Genomic DNA, 17250 nt, shown 5'->3' on the forward strand with positions numbered 1-17250 from the left:
AGTGCATACATCTTTCATAAACTTTTTTTTTTTTTTTTTTTTTTGAGAGAGTCTCACTCTGTCACCCAGGCTGGAGTACAGTGGCGCAATCTCGGCTCACTGCATCCTCTGCCTCCTGTGCTTAAGCGATTCTCATGCCTCAGCCTCCTGAGTGGCTGGGATTACAGGTGTGTGCCACCATACCTGGCTAATTTTTGTATTTTTAGTAGAGACATGGTTTCACCGTGTTGGCCAGGCTGGTCTCGAACTTCTGACCTCAAGTGATCTGCTCACTTTGGCTTCCCAAACTGCTGAGATTACAGGCGTGAGCCACAGTGCCGTCCTTTCATAAACTTTTTAAACAAGGATGATCAGAATTTGATCCAAAGTGATGGCAAGGTGGATCCTTTAAGAACTTTCATGGGCTCCACTGGACCCCAGGGGCTCTGTGGGTTCTGCTCCTGGGGTGCTGGTGGACTCCTTTTCTCGGACCTTGATCCTGTCCTGTGACTCAGACCTGTGACTGTCATATCCTGAGGGAGTGAAGGCCTCTGGAAACTGTAATGGTTGTTTGACTGGGGTCCTCAGATCCCACCTGACCCTCCTTACTCGTTCAACAAATATTTATTCTGCACCTACTGTGTGCCTTTTCTAACCTAACCCTCCTTACTCATTCAACAAATATTTATTCTGCACCTACTGTGTGCCTTTTCTAACCTAACCCTCCTTAACTCATTCAACAAATATTTATTCTGCACCTACCGTGTGCCTTTTCTAACCTAACCCTCCTTACTCATTCAACAAATATTTATTCTGCACCTACTGTGTGTGTATTCTAGACACTGGAGTAGGGCGGGAAAGAAAACAGACAGCCTCTGCCATCATATACGGGGAGCAAAGACCCTGAGGTGGGAGCGTGATTGGTGTAGTCAAGAACCAGCCAGGAGGCCAGTGTGGCTGGGATGGAGTGACCTGGGGGGAGAATGGGCAGGAGATAGCATGACAGAGGTTGGGGGGCAGATCCTGAGGCCTTCTGAGCTGTGGAAAGGACTCCTGCTTCACTGGAGCCCCTGGCTGTCTTGAGCAGAGGAATGTTGTGACTTACTCCCCTTCGTGATGTAACGCATGACAGCACTTTCTGGCTGTGTGGTCCCTGCCAAGATATTTAATCCTTCTGGGCCTCAGTTTGCTCCTCTGCAAAATGGGGGAAATGATAGTACTTCAACTAGTTGTTGCAAGGAATCAATGATTTAATAACCATTGTCCCGAGCATAGAGCAAGCCCTCCATATGTGAGCACTGTTGTCGTTACAGAGATCAGAACAGGGTTCTCAGTTGGCTACAGTGGCCAGTCCCCATCTGTCCACCTGAGTTAAGATGCCTCTTTGTCATCTGCCCAGGCTGCCCATTTGCACAAAGACTGAAAAATTGAGTCAGGATGAGCCCTAAGCTTCCTATATGAGTTCTGCTCCTGGGGCGCTGGCTGACCCCCTTTCTTGGACCCTGATCCTGTCCTGGTGTGCACAAGGCTATGTAGAAAGGGCCATGGCCACGACCAGGGAGTGGATAGAAGTGTTGTCCCCTTCGTTGTGTGGGCCTGCACACTGTCCTTTGGGAATGCACGGGGGGCAGCAGTGAGGCTCAGTCACGTGTGTGATCAGAGTGGAGGTCAGCAACATAAGTCAAGCACCTTAAATACCAATTCCATCCTGGGTTGTATAAGCAGAAGTATAGTGTCTAGGATGAGGGAGGTGTCAGTACTGCTGTGCTCTGCACTGGGCAGAGCTCACCTGGAGAGCGGTGCTCAGTTCTAATGCTCTTTTTTGTTTGTTTGTTTGTTTGTTTGAGACAGAGTGTCACTCTGTTGCCCAGACTGGAGTGCAGCGGCGCAATCTTGGCTCATTGCAACCTCCACCTCCCAGGTTCAAGTGATTCTCCTGCCTCTGCCTCTGAAGGAGCTGGGATTACAGGCATGCACCACCACGCCCGGTTTTTATATTTTTAGTAGAGATGGGGTTTCACCATCTTGGCCAGGCTGGTCTCGAACTCCTGACCTCAAGCGATCTGCCCGCCTTAGCCTCCCTGAGGCTCACACCTGTAAATCCCATTATAGGTGTGAGCCACTGCGCCTGGCCTGATGCTCTTCTTTAAGAAGAGAAGACAGAGCAGATGGGTTATTCTCAGAAGTGCAGGGGATGTTGACCCTGGTGAGGAGAGGGAAGGATCCACAGGGAGCAGGAGCTGCCTTCCGCAGCCTGGAGAGCTATCTCAGGCAAGGGCTTAGACTTGTTCTGTAGGTCCTGAGGAGTGGAGTTGTATAAACTGTAACTGGAAGCTCAGAGGGAAGAAATACTTTTACTTTTCACAAAAAAAAAAAAACCTTTTATTTTTATTTTTTTAATTTTTTTTTTAGCATTCTGAGCAAGACGTAAATATTTGCCTCCCGAACTAGTGATCTCCCTATCACTGGGGTCTTTATAAGGCAGATAGCCACATGGCTGGGATTCAGGGAAAGGGACTCAAGCATTGGATGCCCTTTGAGGTCCTGGCCTGCCTGAGTGCCCCTGGCTGTGTGGGGGTTCTGCCTGCCCCTCCCTCCTCACCTCCTTCCTCCCCCTCCTCCTCCCTTCCAGCTACGGATTTCCCTGCTGTCCCTCCAACATAGAGCTTTCCCTGTGCAGCCCCTCCCTCTCTTCTTCAGGCACCTGCTTAAATGTCACTTTCTCAGAGAAGCCCTCTCTTGCAGCTCTGTCTGGGTACTCCCCTGACCCACCATGCTGTGTCCTCCCTGCTGGTTTTTTGTTTGTTTGTTTTTTGAGACAGAGTCTCACTCTGTTGCCCAGGCTGGAGTGCAGTGGTGTGATCTCTGCAACCTCCACCTCAGCTCACTGCAACCTCTACTACCCGGGTTCATGTGATTCTCCTGCCTCAGCCTCCGGAATAGCTGGGATTACAGGTGCCCACCACCACACCCAGCTAATTTTGGAAGCCTCAGCCTCCCAAAGTGCTGGGATTAGAGGTGTGAGCCACCACACCCAGCCCTCCCTGCTGTTTCTCATAGCACTCACCACTAACTGCATTGATACTATTTGGCTGTTTACTTATCATGTTAGGGGGGATGACACTTGGCATTATTTCATACAAGCCCAGTGTTTCAGTTGCTTAACACGGCAGAAGCAGGTCTTGCCCACAGGACATTTTGGTGAGGGTGTTTGGCAGGTGGCCTTTCACAAGGTGTTCAGGGGCCCAGGCTCCTGCTAATTTGTGGCTCTACTATCCCCCAGGGTCTTGGAGGCCCCTGGCCTGAAGATGGGGGAAGAGAGAGGAATAGGAGACAGGAGGGGAGGGAGTGGAGTGGGGGAGGAGGGCAGGAGTCTGTGGGAGATTTTTATGGGCCAGATAAGGGAGTGGCTTATATTACTTTGCCCACATTCCATTGGCCAAGACCCAGTCACATGGCCATAGCCAACTGCCAGGGTGACTAGGAAACGTAGTCCTCCTTGTGTCTAGCAAGAAAATGAATTAACTTTTGGTGAACTCATAGCAGTCTCAGCTACATTTATTTATTGTATGTCATTGAATTTATGACATTGTCTATTGCAAGGGACACCATGATTTCTGGAACCACTGATTAAATTAAACTAAGACATGCCATTGATTTCAGGTGAATTCTGATTGCCAAGATGGTAAAATGTGAAAAAATGGTACAGCTCTGAGTCAATGAACTATGGTATTGTCTCTCCTTGAGGGCAGGGACCCATTCACCTTGCTCACCAACGTATTCCCAGAGCTGCAAGAGTGTCGAGCATGCAGTAGGTATTCGAAGAACAATAGTTGAGGCCAGGCACACTGGCTCGCACCTGTAATCCCAGCAATTTGGGAGGTCGAGGCGGGAGGATTTTCTAAGCCCAGGAGTTCAAGACCAGTCTGGGCAACATGGGGAGACCCTGTGTCTACAAAAAAAAAAAAAAATTTTGTTTAAAGACAATAGTAGTTGAATGAGTGAATGAATGAAAGAGACAGTGTGTGAGCTACTCTTTTGTTTAAGTGCGAGAAGCCCCCTTGAGTGAACTACAGCATCAGGGAATCAGGCCATGCTCATTCACCTAAGCAGAGATGCTGCAGGGGCATGGGAGCAATTGCCAACAGTAACTGGGTCTTCTAGGACTCTCTGCCTCAACTGTTCCTTCTCTCTGCTGCCAGCTTCGATATTCTTCTCTCTCACTGCACATGGGAGGGAAGGATGACCTTGCTCAGCGTTTGAGCTGTCCATCTTACCTCCTCTGTCCCTGGAGAGGCAGCCCTGACACCAAAAATCTAATGGAAGAGACTCACTGGCCCAGCTTGGGTCAGGAGCATACCCTGGGTCAATCAGCTGAGCCAGGCAGGTAGATATAGGATGTCTCTAAGAATATGGCAATTTCTGCAGGAGCTTTGTGTGTGTGTGTGTGTGTATGTGTACATGCATGTGCACAGAGAGAAAGACAGGCAATGTATGTTGGGGTCAGATGTCGTTCCCAGGAGAGAAGCTAGTGCTTGGCAGTCAGTTCTAGCAATGCCTGAATATGGGACCCCTTTGCCTGAAAAGGGACTGTGTCAGTGAAAGTAACAGGCATGCAAATACCTAATGAAATGGGTGGGTGGGAAGATGCATGGATGGATGAATGACAGAAGGAGAGAGGGAGCAAGACAGTCTTACTTGCTTTAGGATTAAACATTTTAAAGAATCTAAATGGAAGCTGTCTCCTCATTACCAAATAGGGATGCTAGAAACAACTCTTAATATTTATTAAGTACTTCCTGTATGCCAGGCATTGTTCTAAATTCTTTTCTGCATTAACTTGCTAATTCCCAAGACCATCTTGTGAGATGAATACTATGATGAATACTATAATTCACATCCCCATTTTACAGATGAGAAAACTGAAGCATCTAGAGGTTGAATAACCCCATTCATAAGGGGCAGAGCTAGGATTCAAACCCAAACAGTCCAGCTCTAACCACGAAGCTCTCTGGCCCAGCGCCATGGCTATTGTGAGGATTAAAGCCATCTGGAGGCTACTGAGTGTGTTCAATGACAGTAAGTGGGTTATATATATATTTGAGATGGAGTTTTGATCTTGTTGCCCAGGCTGGAGTGCAATGGCACAATCTTGGCTCACCACAACCTCTGCCTCCCGGGTTCGAGTGATTCTCCTGCCTCAGCCTCCCGAGTAGCCGGGATTACAGGCATGCACCACCATGCCTGGTTAATTTTGTATTTTTTGTAGAGACGGGGTTTCTCCATGTTGGTCAGGCTGGTCTCGAACTCCCGACCTCAGGTGATCCGCCCACCTTGGCCTCCCAAAGCGCTGGGATTACAGGCATGAGCCACCGCACCCGGCCATGAGGTAGGATATTTATGCCACATCACTGCTTATATAGAATGAAAATAAAAACAGATTTAAGAAAAGTTAAGCTAAATTCACAGATGTCCAAGCTCCAATAGCTACTGAAAAGAAGGATACTAGAGATGTGTTTAGGGGCATATTCTGAATTTTCAGTGTCCTTTCCTCAAACACACCCCTTTGTGGTGGTCAGAGCCCAGAGCTGGCCAAGGCTAGGTGGATTAAAGAGAGAGATACCAGGTACCATTGGGCCCTGCATAAGGACACTTGACTGAGAGGACCCAAGTGAGGGCTGAAGTTTCAAAAAACCAGCAGAGGCCACTCTCTGTGAGCCTGAGCTCACGTGTGCTGAGCTTGGCCAGTGAACTGGGATCTCCCAGCTGTCCCAGGGCAGCCACTCTGCCTCCAGTTGTCTCTTCCTGCCTTGGTAGAGCCTCTCTCTTCTCATTGTGATGCCTGCAGCCTGGAAAATCATGGACAAAAAGCCCTGATTGAAAGGCACTAATTACCCATCATTATTTTCCATGCCGTAATTTGTGCGGAATGAGATTTCAATCAGTTGTCGGGGATCAGCCTGGTTTTGACTAATCTTTCTAACGACAAGATGCTTAATTACAGATTTTTGCCTGAGCTCCAGAGCGTGCAGAGGGAGGCAAGCTCTCGCTGAAGCCACCATGCTCTTGGGTCATCCTGCAGCCCTGGGTCCCAGAGGGCCCCCAAGGGGAGAAAGAGAAAGAAATCATTAGGAAAATATTCCCAAGGAGCCAAATAAAATGGCACCACCACAGAGAGGGGGCCGTGTTAGCAACATGGATATAGAGGGTATCGGGGGCTGCTTTCTAAGTCAACTCATCCTCCAGAACAGGTCACCACTCGCTGTGTCTCTAATGCCCCCATCAGCCCCAGCCTCCCCCGAAGCAGCCTGGCATTCTAGTTAGTAAGTTTGAGCAAGTCATTAGTTTCTTGGGGCTGTTCTATTATCAGAAAGTCACCAGGGTAGTCAGAAAAATCTCTGAGAACTTATGATTCAGTGACTCCAGCTGTGCTGAAGTGTGTGTCCAGAAAAATGTGACCTATTGTTGAAAGTTGAAAGATACACATACCCAAGATTCAATCACACAGGAGCATTTTTAAAAAACACCATCTATTAATAAAATAGGCAGTTCAGGCAGGGCACAGTGGCTGATGCCTGTAATCCCAGCACTTTGGGAGGCCAAGATGGGTGGATCACCTGAGGTTGGGAGTTCCAGACCGGCCTGACCAACATGGAGAAACCCCGTCTCTACTAAAAATACAAAATTAACTGGGTGTGGTGGCTCATGCCTGTAATCCCAGCTACTCAGGAGGCTGAGGCAGGAGAATCGCTTGAACCTGGGAGGCGGAGGTTGCGGTGAGCCGAGATCGTGCCATTGCACTCCAGCCTGGGCAACAAGAGCGAAACTCTGTCTCAAAAAAATAATAAAAATAAAAATAAAATAAAATAAAATAGGCAGTTCAGACTACTCAAAGGGAAGGTCAATTTGAATTGATGAAAAATCTGAGTTTAAGTTTTATGTGTGTATGTGTGTGTGTGTGTGTGTAATTAATGGATCTCAGTGCACAGAATTGGATTCATCATTATCGCTGGTTCGTAACACTTAACCATTGGCCTACTTGCCCCTGCCTGCCTTCCTGCCTTCCTGCCTTCCTGCCTTCCTGTCTTCCTCCCTTCCTTCCTTTCTTCCTTCCCTACCCTCCCTCCCATGTAATAAGTGCCCATGAATCCGTGTTCAACAGGAAACTGGAACCTTGACAGTAATTCGCATCTAGCCACATGGTCCTCCCCATCCTATCCTCCTGTTAGGGGCGTTCTGTATTCTTTAATGCTATTTTAAAGGAAATTTAGTTATATTAGTTCCAGGTGCCTGAGGGGCTGATTCGTGACACATAAAGCCTTGCTGGAGGGTCTGGGGATCTGCTTTAATGGATAGCTCTTGACGGCCCCTGGTTAGCAAATTAATTATTGAAATGTACATAAGAATCTCTCAAGTGTTCAGAAACCATTTTTCCTCTGTGGAGTGGATTCCCATGTCAGGCTTGTTTATCCTCTTAATTTGTCCAGCCAGCTTCTTTCCCTCCTGGTCTATGGCAAGTTCCTTGCAGAATCATCCTCAGTTCTAGGTCTGGGGGGCTTGGAGGAGGGAAGGGGTTTGCTGGGTTTAACCACAGGCCTGCCCACTGCTGGACTCTCTCAGAAGAATCACAGCCTCAGGCAACATCCACTGAGTGCTTGCTCATCACCTGCACTGTTCTAAGCATTGTGCCTTCATTGGCTCTTGCTCAACTCTGTGAAGGAGGTACTGTGATTGAGCCCATTTTACAGATGAGGACCCTGAGGTCCAGAGAGGATGACCTGATTACTCAAAGTCAGCAGCAATTGGGGATAGAACTGGCACGTCTGCTACCAGCATGCAGGCTTGTAGCCATTAAGTGGCCCAGCTGCTTGTTCCAGTTCTTAAATGCATGGCCCCAGCAGGGATGAGGCTCTGGGGGCTGTCCTTCAGCCTGACCCAGATTCTTGGATGTGGTGGGTAGATTCTACCCCATAGAGGAAAGCAAGTTAGACGCTTATCAGGCCAGTCCATTCCTCTGTCTGCTGCCCTCTGACCAGCAGCAGGCCACCTAGTGTGGGAAAGATCCTTGAGATTCCAGCGTGAAAAACAATGACAGGCCAGGCATGATGGCTTATGCCTGTAATCCCAGCACTTTGGAAGGCCGAGGTGGGCAGATTACCCGAGGTCAGGAGTTTGAGACCAGCCTGGCCAACATGGTGAAACCCGTCTTTACTAAAAATACAAAAATTAGCCAGGCGTGGGGGCACACGCCTGTAGTTCCAGCTACTCAGGAGGCTGAGGCAGGAGAATCACTTAAAGCTGAGAGGTGGAGGTTGCAGTGAGCCGAGATGGAGCTACTGCACTCCAGCCTGGATGACAGAGCACGACTCCATCTCAAACAAAACAAAACAAAACAAAAAACCGATGATGATCGCTTGTTGATACCCTGAAATCTGTCTTCCTCTAGAAGTCTAAGGAAAAATAGTTCAGCAATTTGAGTTTCATTCAGAACTTTTGAGATTCCCCTGGTCTCTGCATTAGGAAAATCTTCAAACTGCTTTGTGGTCCAGCAGAGCAATGTCCAGCCAAGGCAGAAGAGCCCCCCAGCAAGCTCGGTGTCCCCTGGGGATCAGACTGTGAAAGGAACAGGGTCCCATGCTGGCTACTGAGAAGGCCCGGGACAGAGCTGGGTTGGGGCACGAGGGAGGCTGCGTTTAATCAGATGGGGGTGAAATTGAGGCCAGGGCAGCGCTTGCTAAGCTCCAGTTAGGAGATGAATCAAAGGGAAAATGATGCCCCAAGGGGCTTCGACCACTGACTACTGCCCTTTCAAAGGCTGCTTGGATGGGCGTCTGTTCCCTCCCCATGAAGAGTCAATAGTTATCGATCCGGTGGGGAACTGGGTCCCAGCCAACCACAGATGATGGACTTGACACTCCCCACTCCTCCCCAGAACAAAAGGGTCAGCTGCCTCCTGCCTCATCCTGCAGCTACTCCTCCTGGACACCTGCTCGGCCACCACCCTAAGGCCACCTCTGAAATCTGCAGTGCCAATCTCAGGCCTAGACGCCATCTCCCAACCTTCCAGCTTTCTTGCTGCTTCCTCCTGCTGGACCTCAGCCTCAGCCTCCAGGAGACCACCATCGCCGCCTCTCCATTTTCTCCCAATCCTGTCCTTTCTGACATCACTCCCTTGTCCACCTTCTTCCCTCATACTTCTAAGTCAGTGGTTCTCAGCAGTTTTGCTCCCAGGGAGACATTTGGCAATGTCTGTAGGTTTTGGCTCACATATCTGGGGGCAGGGTGCTATGGGCATTGAGTGGGTAGAGGCCGGGGGTGCTCCTGAGCATCCAGCAGTGCTGGGACAGCCCCACCACATGGAATCACTCAGCCCCAGACGTCAGTAGTGCCAAGGATGGAAACCCAGGTCTCAGCCGCTGGAGATGGGGTGCCCTTGCATTGTCGCACCTGCATCATGAGTTAAGGGGCCTGGAGAACCTTTGTGTCCCAGATTTCTGCTCCCGCCTTGTCCCACAGTTACTATTGCAAACTTTCCTCCTTCTCCTAGTCCTCCTGCCCTCCAGCCCTTGCCTTCACTCCCTGTCCCTCCTACTTCACAGAGTCACTACAGGCTGAGTGGAGGTGGTGTGGGTGGGTTTGGGGGGTAAAAGAGGGCCTCACTCAATGCCCCCCTCTGCCACCTACAAACTTCTCATCTGTACAGCCAACCTTCCCTCTCACTTTTACTGAATAAGCTATTTATCTTTTTTTTTTTTTTTCTGAGACGGTGTCTCGCCCTGTCACCCAGGCTGGAGTGCAGTGGCACAGTCTCAGCTCACTGCAACCTCCGCCTCCCGGGTTCAAGTGATTCTCCTGCTTCAGCCTCCCGGTAGCTAGGACTACAGGTGCATGCCACCATACCCAGCTAATTTTTGTATTTGTAGTAGAGATGGGTTTTTGCCATGTTGGCCAGGCTGGTCTTGAACTCCTGGCCTCAAGTGATCTGCCCACCTTAGCCTCCCAAAGTGCTGAGATTACAGGCGTGAGCTACCACACCCGGCCGGATTCCTTGCAAACTCTTACAAGATCCTCTCATGATGGCATCACTTCTTCCAGTGGTACCCCACCCTTAAGAATCACACCCTTAAGAATCAACACCCTTAAGAATCACAACTGCACCACCAAAACCAAACGAAACCTCCCTGTAGATTTCTTGGGCCCTGCCTGCAGAGACGCTTCTTCAAAATATGACATCAGTGGGATCAGGTCTAGGAAGCCACCTGTTCACCAAGCCCCTCAGCTGCCTCCGATGAAGATTGAAGTACAGTTTGCAAAAAGCTGACATGGATTTTGTGTCTTCAGCCTTTAAGTGTTGATTTTGCTCTCTACCACTAATATTTAACATCGGGTAGCCATACGATTCATGATCTACTTCAGGGAGAGAAGTGGGGGCGGTGATGGTAATGACACTGGGCCAGCAGTAGGACCGAGATTGCTCAGGGCCAACTGGGAGGTATGGATACCTAATTTTTAAATATCTTAAATTCCTTACATTCTCAACACACCCCTTTCTCATCAAAGAAGCTGACAATTAGTACCGACAACAATAAAACATTCCTTCCCCACGCCACAGCCTCCAAGTCCAGGAGGGCACGCTTTGTTTACAAGATAGCTGGTGCTGCCTGAAGGTTTTCATGAAGGCACCCCTGCTCCACCCAGTCCTCTACCCTTCATGGCCAATTTTCCTGAAAGAATTGTCTGCATTCACTACTTTCAGCCATTGCAATGAGGCTTCTGTCCCCACCATGCGGCAACCCCACTCTGGTGAATGTCCCCAGCCACTTCCTGACTGCTAAGTGCAGGGATACTTGCCCCTTGTCACTCCACCTGACCTTATAGGATGGAATCTGCTGCCCACTGCCCTTCTAGATGGCTCTGCTCATCCCATTTCCATGACGTGCTCTATTTTTTCCTTTTCCCACACCTCTGGTTACATCTTCTCTGTCTTCTTGGACTTCTTTCCCTCTGTCCCACCTTTATATATATATATATTTTTTTTTTTGAGACGGGGTCTCTGTCACCCAGGCTGGAGTGCAGTGGCACAATCTCGGCTCACTGCAGCCTCTGCTTCCTGTGTTCAAGCAATTCGCCTACCTCAGCCTCCCCAGTAGCTGGGATTACAGGCATGTGCCACCACGCCTGGCGTGAGCCACTGCACCTGGCCTGCTTTTAAATTTTTCATTGGAATGAATGAACACATGAGGTCCTGGGGGATAAGGACAGATGGAGGGAGTGGGCAGGTCTCCCAGAGGATCTGGCCTGTCCAGTAACTTTCTTTCCCCTGCCTGGTGCATCAGGAACCAGGCAGCCCAGAGAGCACTGTGCCTCTCTCCCCCTCTGCTTCCAGAGAGTTCTCTATTCTGACACTTTATAAGTTAAGAAATAACAGCGAGGCTGGGGGTGGTGGCCCATCCTATAATCCCAGCACTTTGGGAGGTAAAGGTAGGGGATCACTTGAGGTCAGGAATTCAAAACCAGTCTGGCTAGCATAGTGAACCCCTGTCTCTACCAAAAAAACAGAATACAAAAATTAACCAGGCGTGGAGGCACGCGCCTGTAATCCCAGCCTCTCGGGAGGCTGAGGCAAGAAAATCGCTTCAAACCAGGAGGCAGAGGTTGTAGTGAGCCGAGATCGCACACCTGCACTCCAGCCTGGGCGACAGAGCCAGACTCTGTCTCAAAAAAAAAAAAAAAAAAGAAAAGAAAAAGAAAAAGAAAGAGCAGTGACAGGATTCCAGGATTTGGAACTCTGGGTGGCAGTCAGACATTGTCTGCATTTTGGGGGGTTGGAAAGATGAGGTCCCTGCCTGGAGCAGCTCTTGCCCAGGCCCGGTAGCAGAGAGGCAGAGTGCTGTGAAGCAACGAACGTGGACCTGCAGTCAGGTTCGGACTGCAGCTTCTCCCAGGACTCAAGTGAATGGGACAGGCTCTGAGCTCCAGCCTTTTCCTTCTGTAAGGTGGGGTAGGAGGGCAGAGTGGACAGGCTGTGAGGATTAAATAAGATGGCACGGAAGAAGGTGTCTCACATGCAGCTGGGGCTTGATGGGCAGCCGCTGGTATCGCCCAGCCTCTGAGAGGGGAAGCTGGGCGGCTCCTGAGAGTGAGGAAAACATGCAGAAGAGCCTGGAAGGAACTTTCAACCCAGAAAAGAAGCTGTGGCCTTCTGGGGGTCTTCATATAGTCTGAAAATATGAAGAATGAGAGAATGAATGAAGCAAGACCAGAAGCACCGCAGCAGTGCCCCCATCAGCATGGCACCCGCACGGCCCTTTCTGGCGCTCTGTGCACTTGTGTTGGCTTAGTGTCTGTTGTTCCTACGAAAGTATGAGCGTCTTGAGATCGTGAGCTGTGCCTGTCATGTTCCCATTATCTGGCCAGCATTTGGCACATAGTAGGTGCAAAAAATACACATTGATAGTTCCTGGAAAAGGCATGCTGAGGAGGCCAAAATAATAGTTATGGAAATGAGGCGGGGCGCGGTGGCTCACGCCTGTAATCCCAGCACTTTGGGAGGCCAAGGCAGGCGGATCACCTGAAGTCAGGAGTTTGAGACCAGCCTGGACAATATGGTGAAACTCTCTCTACTAAAAATACAAAAATTAGTCAATCATGGTGGCAGGCGCCTGTAATCCCAACTTCTCAGGAGGCTGTGAGGCAGGAGAATCACTTGAACTCAGGAAGCAGAGGTTACAGTGAGCCGAGATCACGCCATTGCATTCTAGGCTGGGTGACACAGTGAGACTCCGTCTCAAAAAAAAAAAAAAAAAAAATCATGGAAATGAGAAAGCTGGAGGACTGAAATTACTAGACACCCCTGAGTTGAGACTCAGGCTCTAAATTAATAGCAGGCTTCCTGCACCAACCCTAATAGTTAATAGTGGGCTTCCCACACCAACCCTGTTAGAGGCCAGCATCTGCTTTGCTTCCCTTTCAGCCCTGAGGGTCTTCATCCAGGGCCTGGAGGTGGGGCCCAGACACTGCAGGATGCAGGATACTTTTCATCCTTCTGAATCAAGGAGGGGAGCAGAAGAGGAAACCAAGGCTTGGGGAGCAAACCGCTGCCCACTCTGGTGTCCTTCAGGGTTGTCCAGCCATGAGACAGGTGTGAGGAGGCAGTTGGGCAAACTGTGGCCTGCCCTCTCCTGGGAAGGGCTGGGAGCTTTCCATTTACTTTCTTTGGGGCAAATGCCTCTATCCATCAAGGCACAGATCTGAAACAGGTGACATAGAGCACTTGCTCACTACATCATCGCTGCTGTAATTACTGTTTATGTCAAGTGTATCTCCTGAGATCTCTGGAGCCCTCTGCAGCCTGGGGAAGGTTTGGGCTGAAGGCCCCTGGGATCTGGGAGCTGTCTTGCTCAGCAGGGTTTTTCACAGAGCCCTAGGATCTTCCTGTGAAAAGCAAAACCTAAAGCGGCCATCAGGAAAGCAGGAGGGGATTAAAAGTTATGGTGCGGTCAGCTCTATTCTACCTGCCTCGTGGAAGGGTGCCTGAGGAGCAAGGTGCGCCCCTGCTGGCTCATCACATGCCCCTGCAGATGATGGCCTGCCAGGCTGATGGTCTTTCCTGGGGACTCCACTGGTGGTTGGGAAGAAGGTGTGTGGCAGTGCCCAGGGAGTTGATCACAGAGATGTAGAAGGGCCTGGAGGAGATTCTCAACCAGGGGACTGGGGATTATAGGAGGGTGTCTCCGAGGACTCAGGGACATTCCACGGGAAACAGAAGAGACCCAGGAGTCTCTGTCTTCACACACTGCATTTTGGGAGTTGGTGAACTTCTGGAGAGTAGGAGCCTTAGGTTATCTTTTATCTTTGTGTCTGTAGCTCTCAGCTTCTGGTCTATGGGAAAGTAAGTTCCTTGACTCTGGCCGTAGTCAATGGCAGCCCCTCAGGAGGGGTTAATTAACTAATTAATTAATTAATTAATTTTTGAGACAGAATCTTGCTCTGTCGCCCAGGCTGGAGTGCAGTAGCCCGATGTTGGCTCACTGCAACCTCCGCCTCTTAGGTTCAAGTGATTCTCGTGCTTCAGCCTCCCGAGTAGCTGAGACTACAGGCTGGTGCCACCATGCCCGGATAATTTTTGAATTTTTTGTAGAGACAGGCTTTCACCATGTTGGCCAGGCTGGTCTTGAACTCCTGACCTCAAGTGATCCACCCGCCTCGGCCTCCTAAAGTGCTGGGATTACAGGCATGAGCCACCACGCCCAGCCAGGAGGGGTTAATTTGTATTAACCATTAATGAGACCAGGGACAGTGGAGGCCTCTCCCCACCATAAGGTTGCACAGACACATTTTGTGGCATTGTTATTTGGCCATGGGTTGCAAGATGCAAGTGGGCTCTGTGGGTGTGATAAGAGGGAGAGACCATCCCTGCCACCCAAGAGTCGTCTTTCCATTGGCGGGCTGTCCTATGACCTCCCTATCCTTTGCTCCTCTCCAAGATCTTTCCCTCATTCCTTTCACCTGCTCCAGGCATAAGCATGAGCCTCCTCTCTACCTCCATAGGGGAGGCTCAGGGAGTGAGGCAGCCTGTTGAGGACAGGGACAGATCAACACCACCCAGGCCACCCTCAGACCCAATCCTGGCTGGAATGTGACCCACAGCTGGGTTTCCCTGAACACACACCTTAATCTCCCAGGTGTGAGCTCAGCTGTCTTTCTTGTCCATGTTGAGAGAAGGACAGGTCCTCTCCCTTCATCCTGGGAGCTGGAATATGGGAGGGGAGCACCCTTGCCCGCCTTCTCCTCCACCAGCATGGCCGGGGTGGAGGGGCTTGGTTTACGGGAAACATTCTGTTATCCCACACAGTGATCTTGCCATACTGGTAATTCACCTGGATTTTGTGGGTGGGTGGGGAGGCTTAGTGGGTAGAAATAGCTGCAGGATGCTCAGGGTTGGGGTTAGAATGCTCCCTCAAGCTTTCCAATGGAGACATGTCTCTTGGGGGACAGGCAGGCTGGGTAGAAGCTGGCCTGCTCGGGTTCTATGAAGGGAAATGAGAGAGTGGGGGTTTGGGAGCCACCTTCCAGACATGCCTTCTGGTACCAGCTCTGGACCAGTGGCAAAACCCAGAGGGCAGCCAATCTGGCTGGTACCTTTGCCACAAGATTCCTTCTTGAATTGGCCAAATGACCTGTTGCCTCTGGTTCCGATCTTAGTGAAGGTAGGGGTCCCAGGGAAGCTCTAAGCCAGGTCACTGTACTTAGAGTCTCTGGGCCAAAGCTGGACTGCCAGGACTGTTACATTGTAGCCATTGGCTGGGTGCGGTGGCTCACACCTGTAATCCCAATACTTTGGGAGGCCGAGGCGGATGGATCACCTGAGGTCAGGAGTTCGAGACCAGCCTGGTCAATATGGTGAAATCCTGTCTCTATTAAAAATACAAAAATTAGCTCTGCATGACGGCGGGTGCCCGTAATCCCAGATACTTGGGAGGCTGAGGCAAGAGAATCGCTTGAACCCGGGAGGTGGAGGTTTCAGTGAGCCGAGATTGGGCCATTGCACTCCAGCCTAGGCGACAGAGCGAGACTCCATCTCAAAAAAAAAAAAAAAAAAAAAAAAATTGTAGCCATTGTGTATTATTGTTATGCAGGAAGGTTGGCCAAACATTTTGGCTGACTAGTTTCCATCTTGTGTCACCCTCAAACTAGAAATTTGCAAAGCACTAGAGTGCCTAATCTGAAGGTTTTTTGTTTGTTTGTTTGTTTTTGAGATAGGGTGTTACTGTACCACCCATGCTGGAATGTAGGGGTGTGATCATAGCTCACTGCAGCCTTAAACTCCTGGGCTCAAGCAATCCTCCCTCCTCAGCTCCTGAGTAGCTGGGACTACAGGCATACACTATCATGCCAGGCTAATTTTTTTTTAACAGACGGGGTCTCCCTATGTTGCCCAGGCTGGTCTCAAACTCCTGGCTTCAAGCGACGATCCTCCCCGCTCAGCCTCCCAAAGTGCTGGGATTTACAGGTGTGAGCCACCACACCTGGACCGCTGAAGTTTATTGATCAAAATAAAGTTTCTTTGAGGCCTCCGAAGGTTCTGGAGGTAATGCCAGAAACTTGCTCCCAGCTGTGCCGAGGGGAGACCAGTTGACCTTCTCCACCATTATTTTATCGCACCAAAGCCTTAGCATAGAGCCCTTCCCAGCCACCCTACCTGCGGGGCTGGACTCGCCCACCACACCCACCGCACCTTGCTGGGGCTGACTTCCTGATTTGTGTCCACAGGCTGCTGAACAGGATGTCCTCGGACGACAGGCACCTGGGCTCCAGCTGCGGCTCCTTCATCAAGACCGAGCCGTCCAGCCCGTCCTCGGGCATCGATGCCCTCAGCCACCACAGCCCCAGTGGCTCGTCCGACGCCAGCGGCGGCTTTGGCCTGGCCCTGGGCACCCACGCCAACGGTCTGGACTCGCCACCCATGTTTGCAGGCGCCGGGCTGGGAGGCACCCCATGCCGCAAGAGCTACGAGGACTGTGCCAGCGGCATCATGGAGGACTCGGCCATCAAGTGCGAGTACATGCTCAACGCCATCCCCAAGCGCCTGTGCCTCGTGTGCGGGGACATTGCCTCTGGCTACCACTACGGCGTGGCCTCCTGCGAGGCTTGCAAGGCCTTCTTCAAGAGGACCATCCAAGGTGCGTGGTGGGCCTCGCGGAGCCTGGGCGCAGGGTTGGGGGTGGCAGCCGTGCCTGCGGGTCCGGCAGAAGCCCTAGGAATTCCCAGAGACTGCCAATTCTGGGCGCTGTTGGAGCGGTACTTCTGTGGGGCGCCTTTTCCCTTGCTCAGGGCTTCTCGTTCTGGCACTGGACAGCTGCAAGACTGTTGTTGAGATGACATGCGTTCCCCACCCCCTCAGTTCCCCCATGCAGAGCCCCAGAAAACCAAAAGAAAATCCACAGGAATGCCAAACCCTGGGTGCTTCTCACTGGTATGGAGTACACTGTCAAATGTGTGTCCCTCAAAAAGTTTATTTTGTGCGGGGGAAAAATATAACATAATTTGCCCTGCAATTCCAGATTTACGGGACATAGAAAGCGTCCCTCACCTTGTTTTTGTCTTACTTATACAAGTAAAACGCCAGACGTGGTGACTCATGCCTGTAATCCCAGCACTTTGGGAGGCCAAGGCCAGAGGATAGCTCAAGGCCAGGAGTTGAGACCAGCCTGGACAACACAGTAAGACCCCATCATTATTATTATTTTTTTTTTAATTAATGCATGGTGG

General features: G+C 50.5%; 1 protein-coding gene across 2 annotated transcripts in view; it reads left to right on the forward strand.

Moving 5' to 3' along the window:
- Positions 1–17250, forward strand: part of ESRRB (estrogen related receptor beta) — a 187114-nt gene that overhangs the window by 110310 nt on the left and 59554 nt on the right. For both annotated transcript variants that reach the window (XM_054448089.2, XM_054448090.2), the window contains exon 2: positions 16252–16661. In XM_054448089.2, coding sequence (XP_054304064.2) covers positions 16252–16661 — 410 coding nt within the window. The remainder of the gene's footprint in view (positions 1–16251; positions 16662–17250) is intronic.

The sequence above is a fragment of the Pongo pygmaeus genome, chromosome 15 (assembly GCF_028885625.2).
Source record: "Pongo pygmaeus isolate AG05252 chromosome 15, NHGRI_mPonPyg2-v2.0_pri, whole genome shotgun sequence".
NCBI classification, from domain to species: Eukaryota; Metazoa; Chordata; class Mammalia; order Primates; family Hominidae; genus Pongo; species Pongo pygmaeus.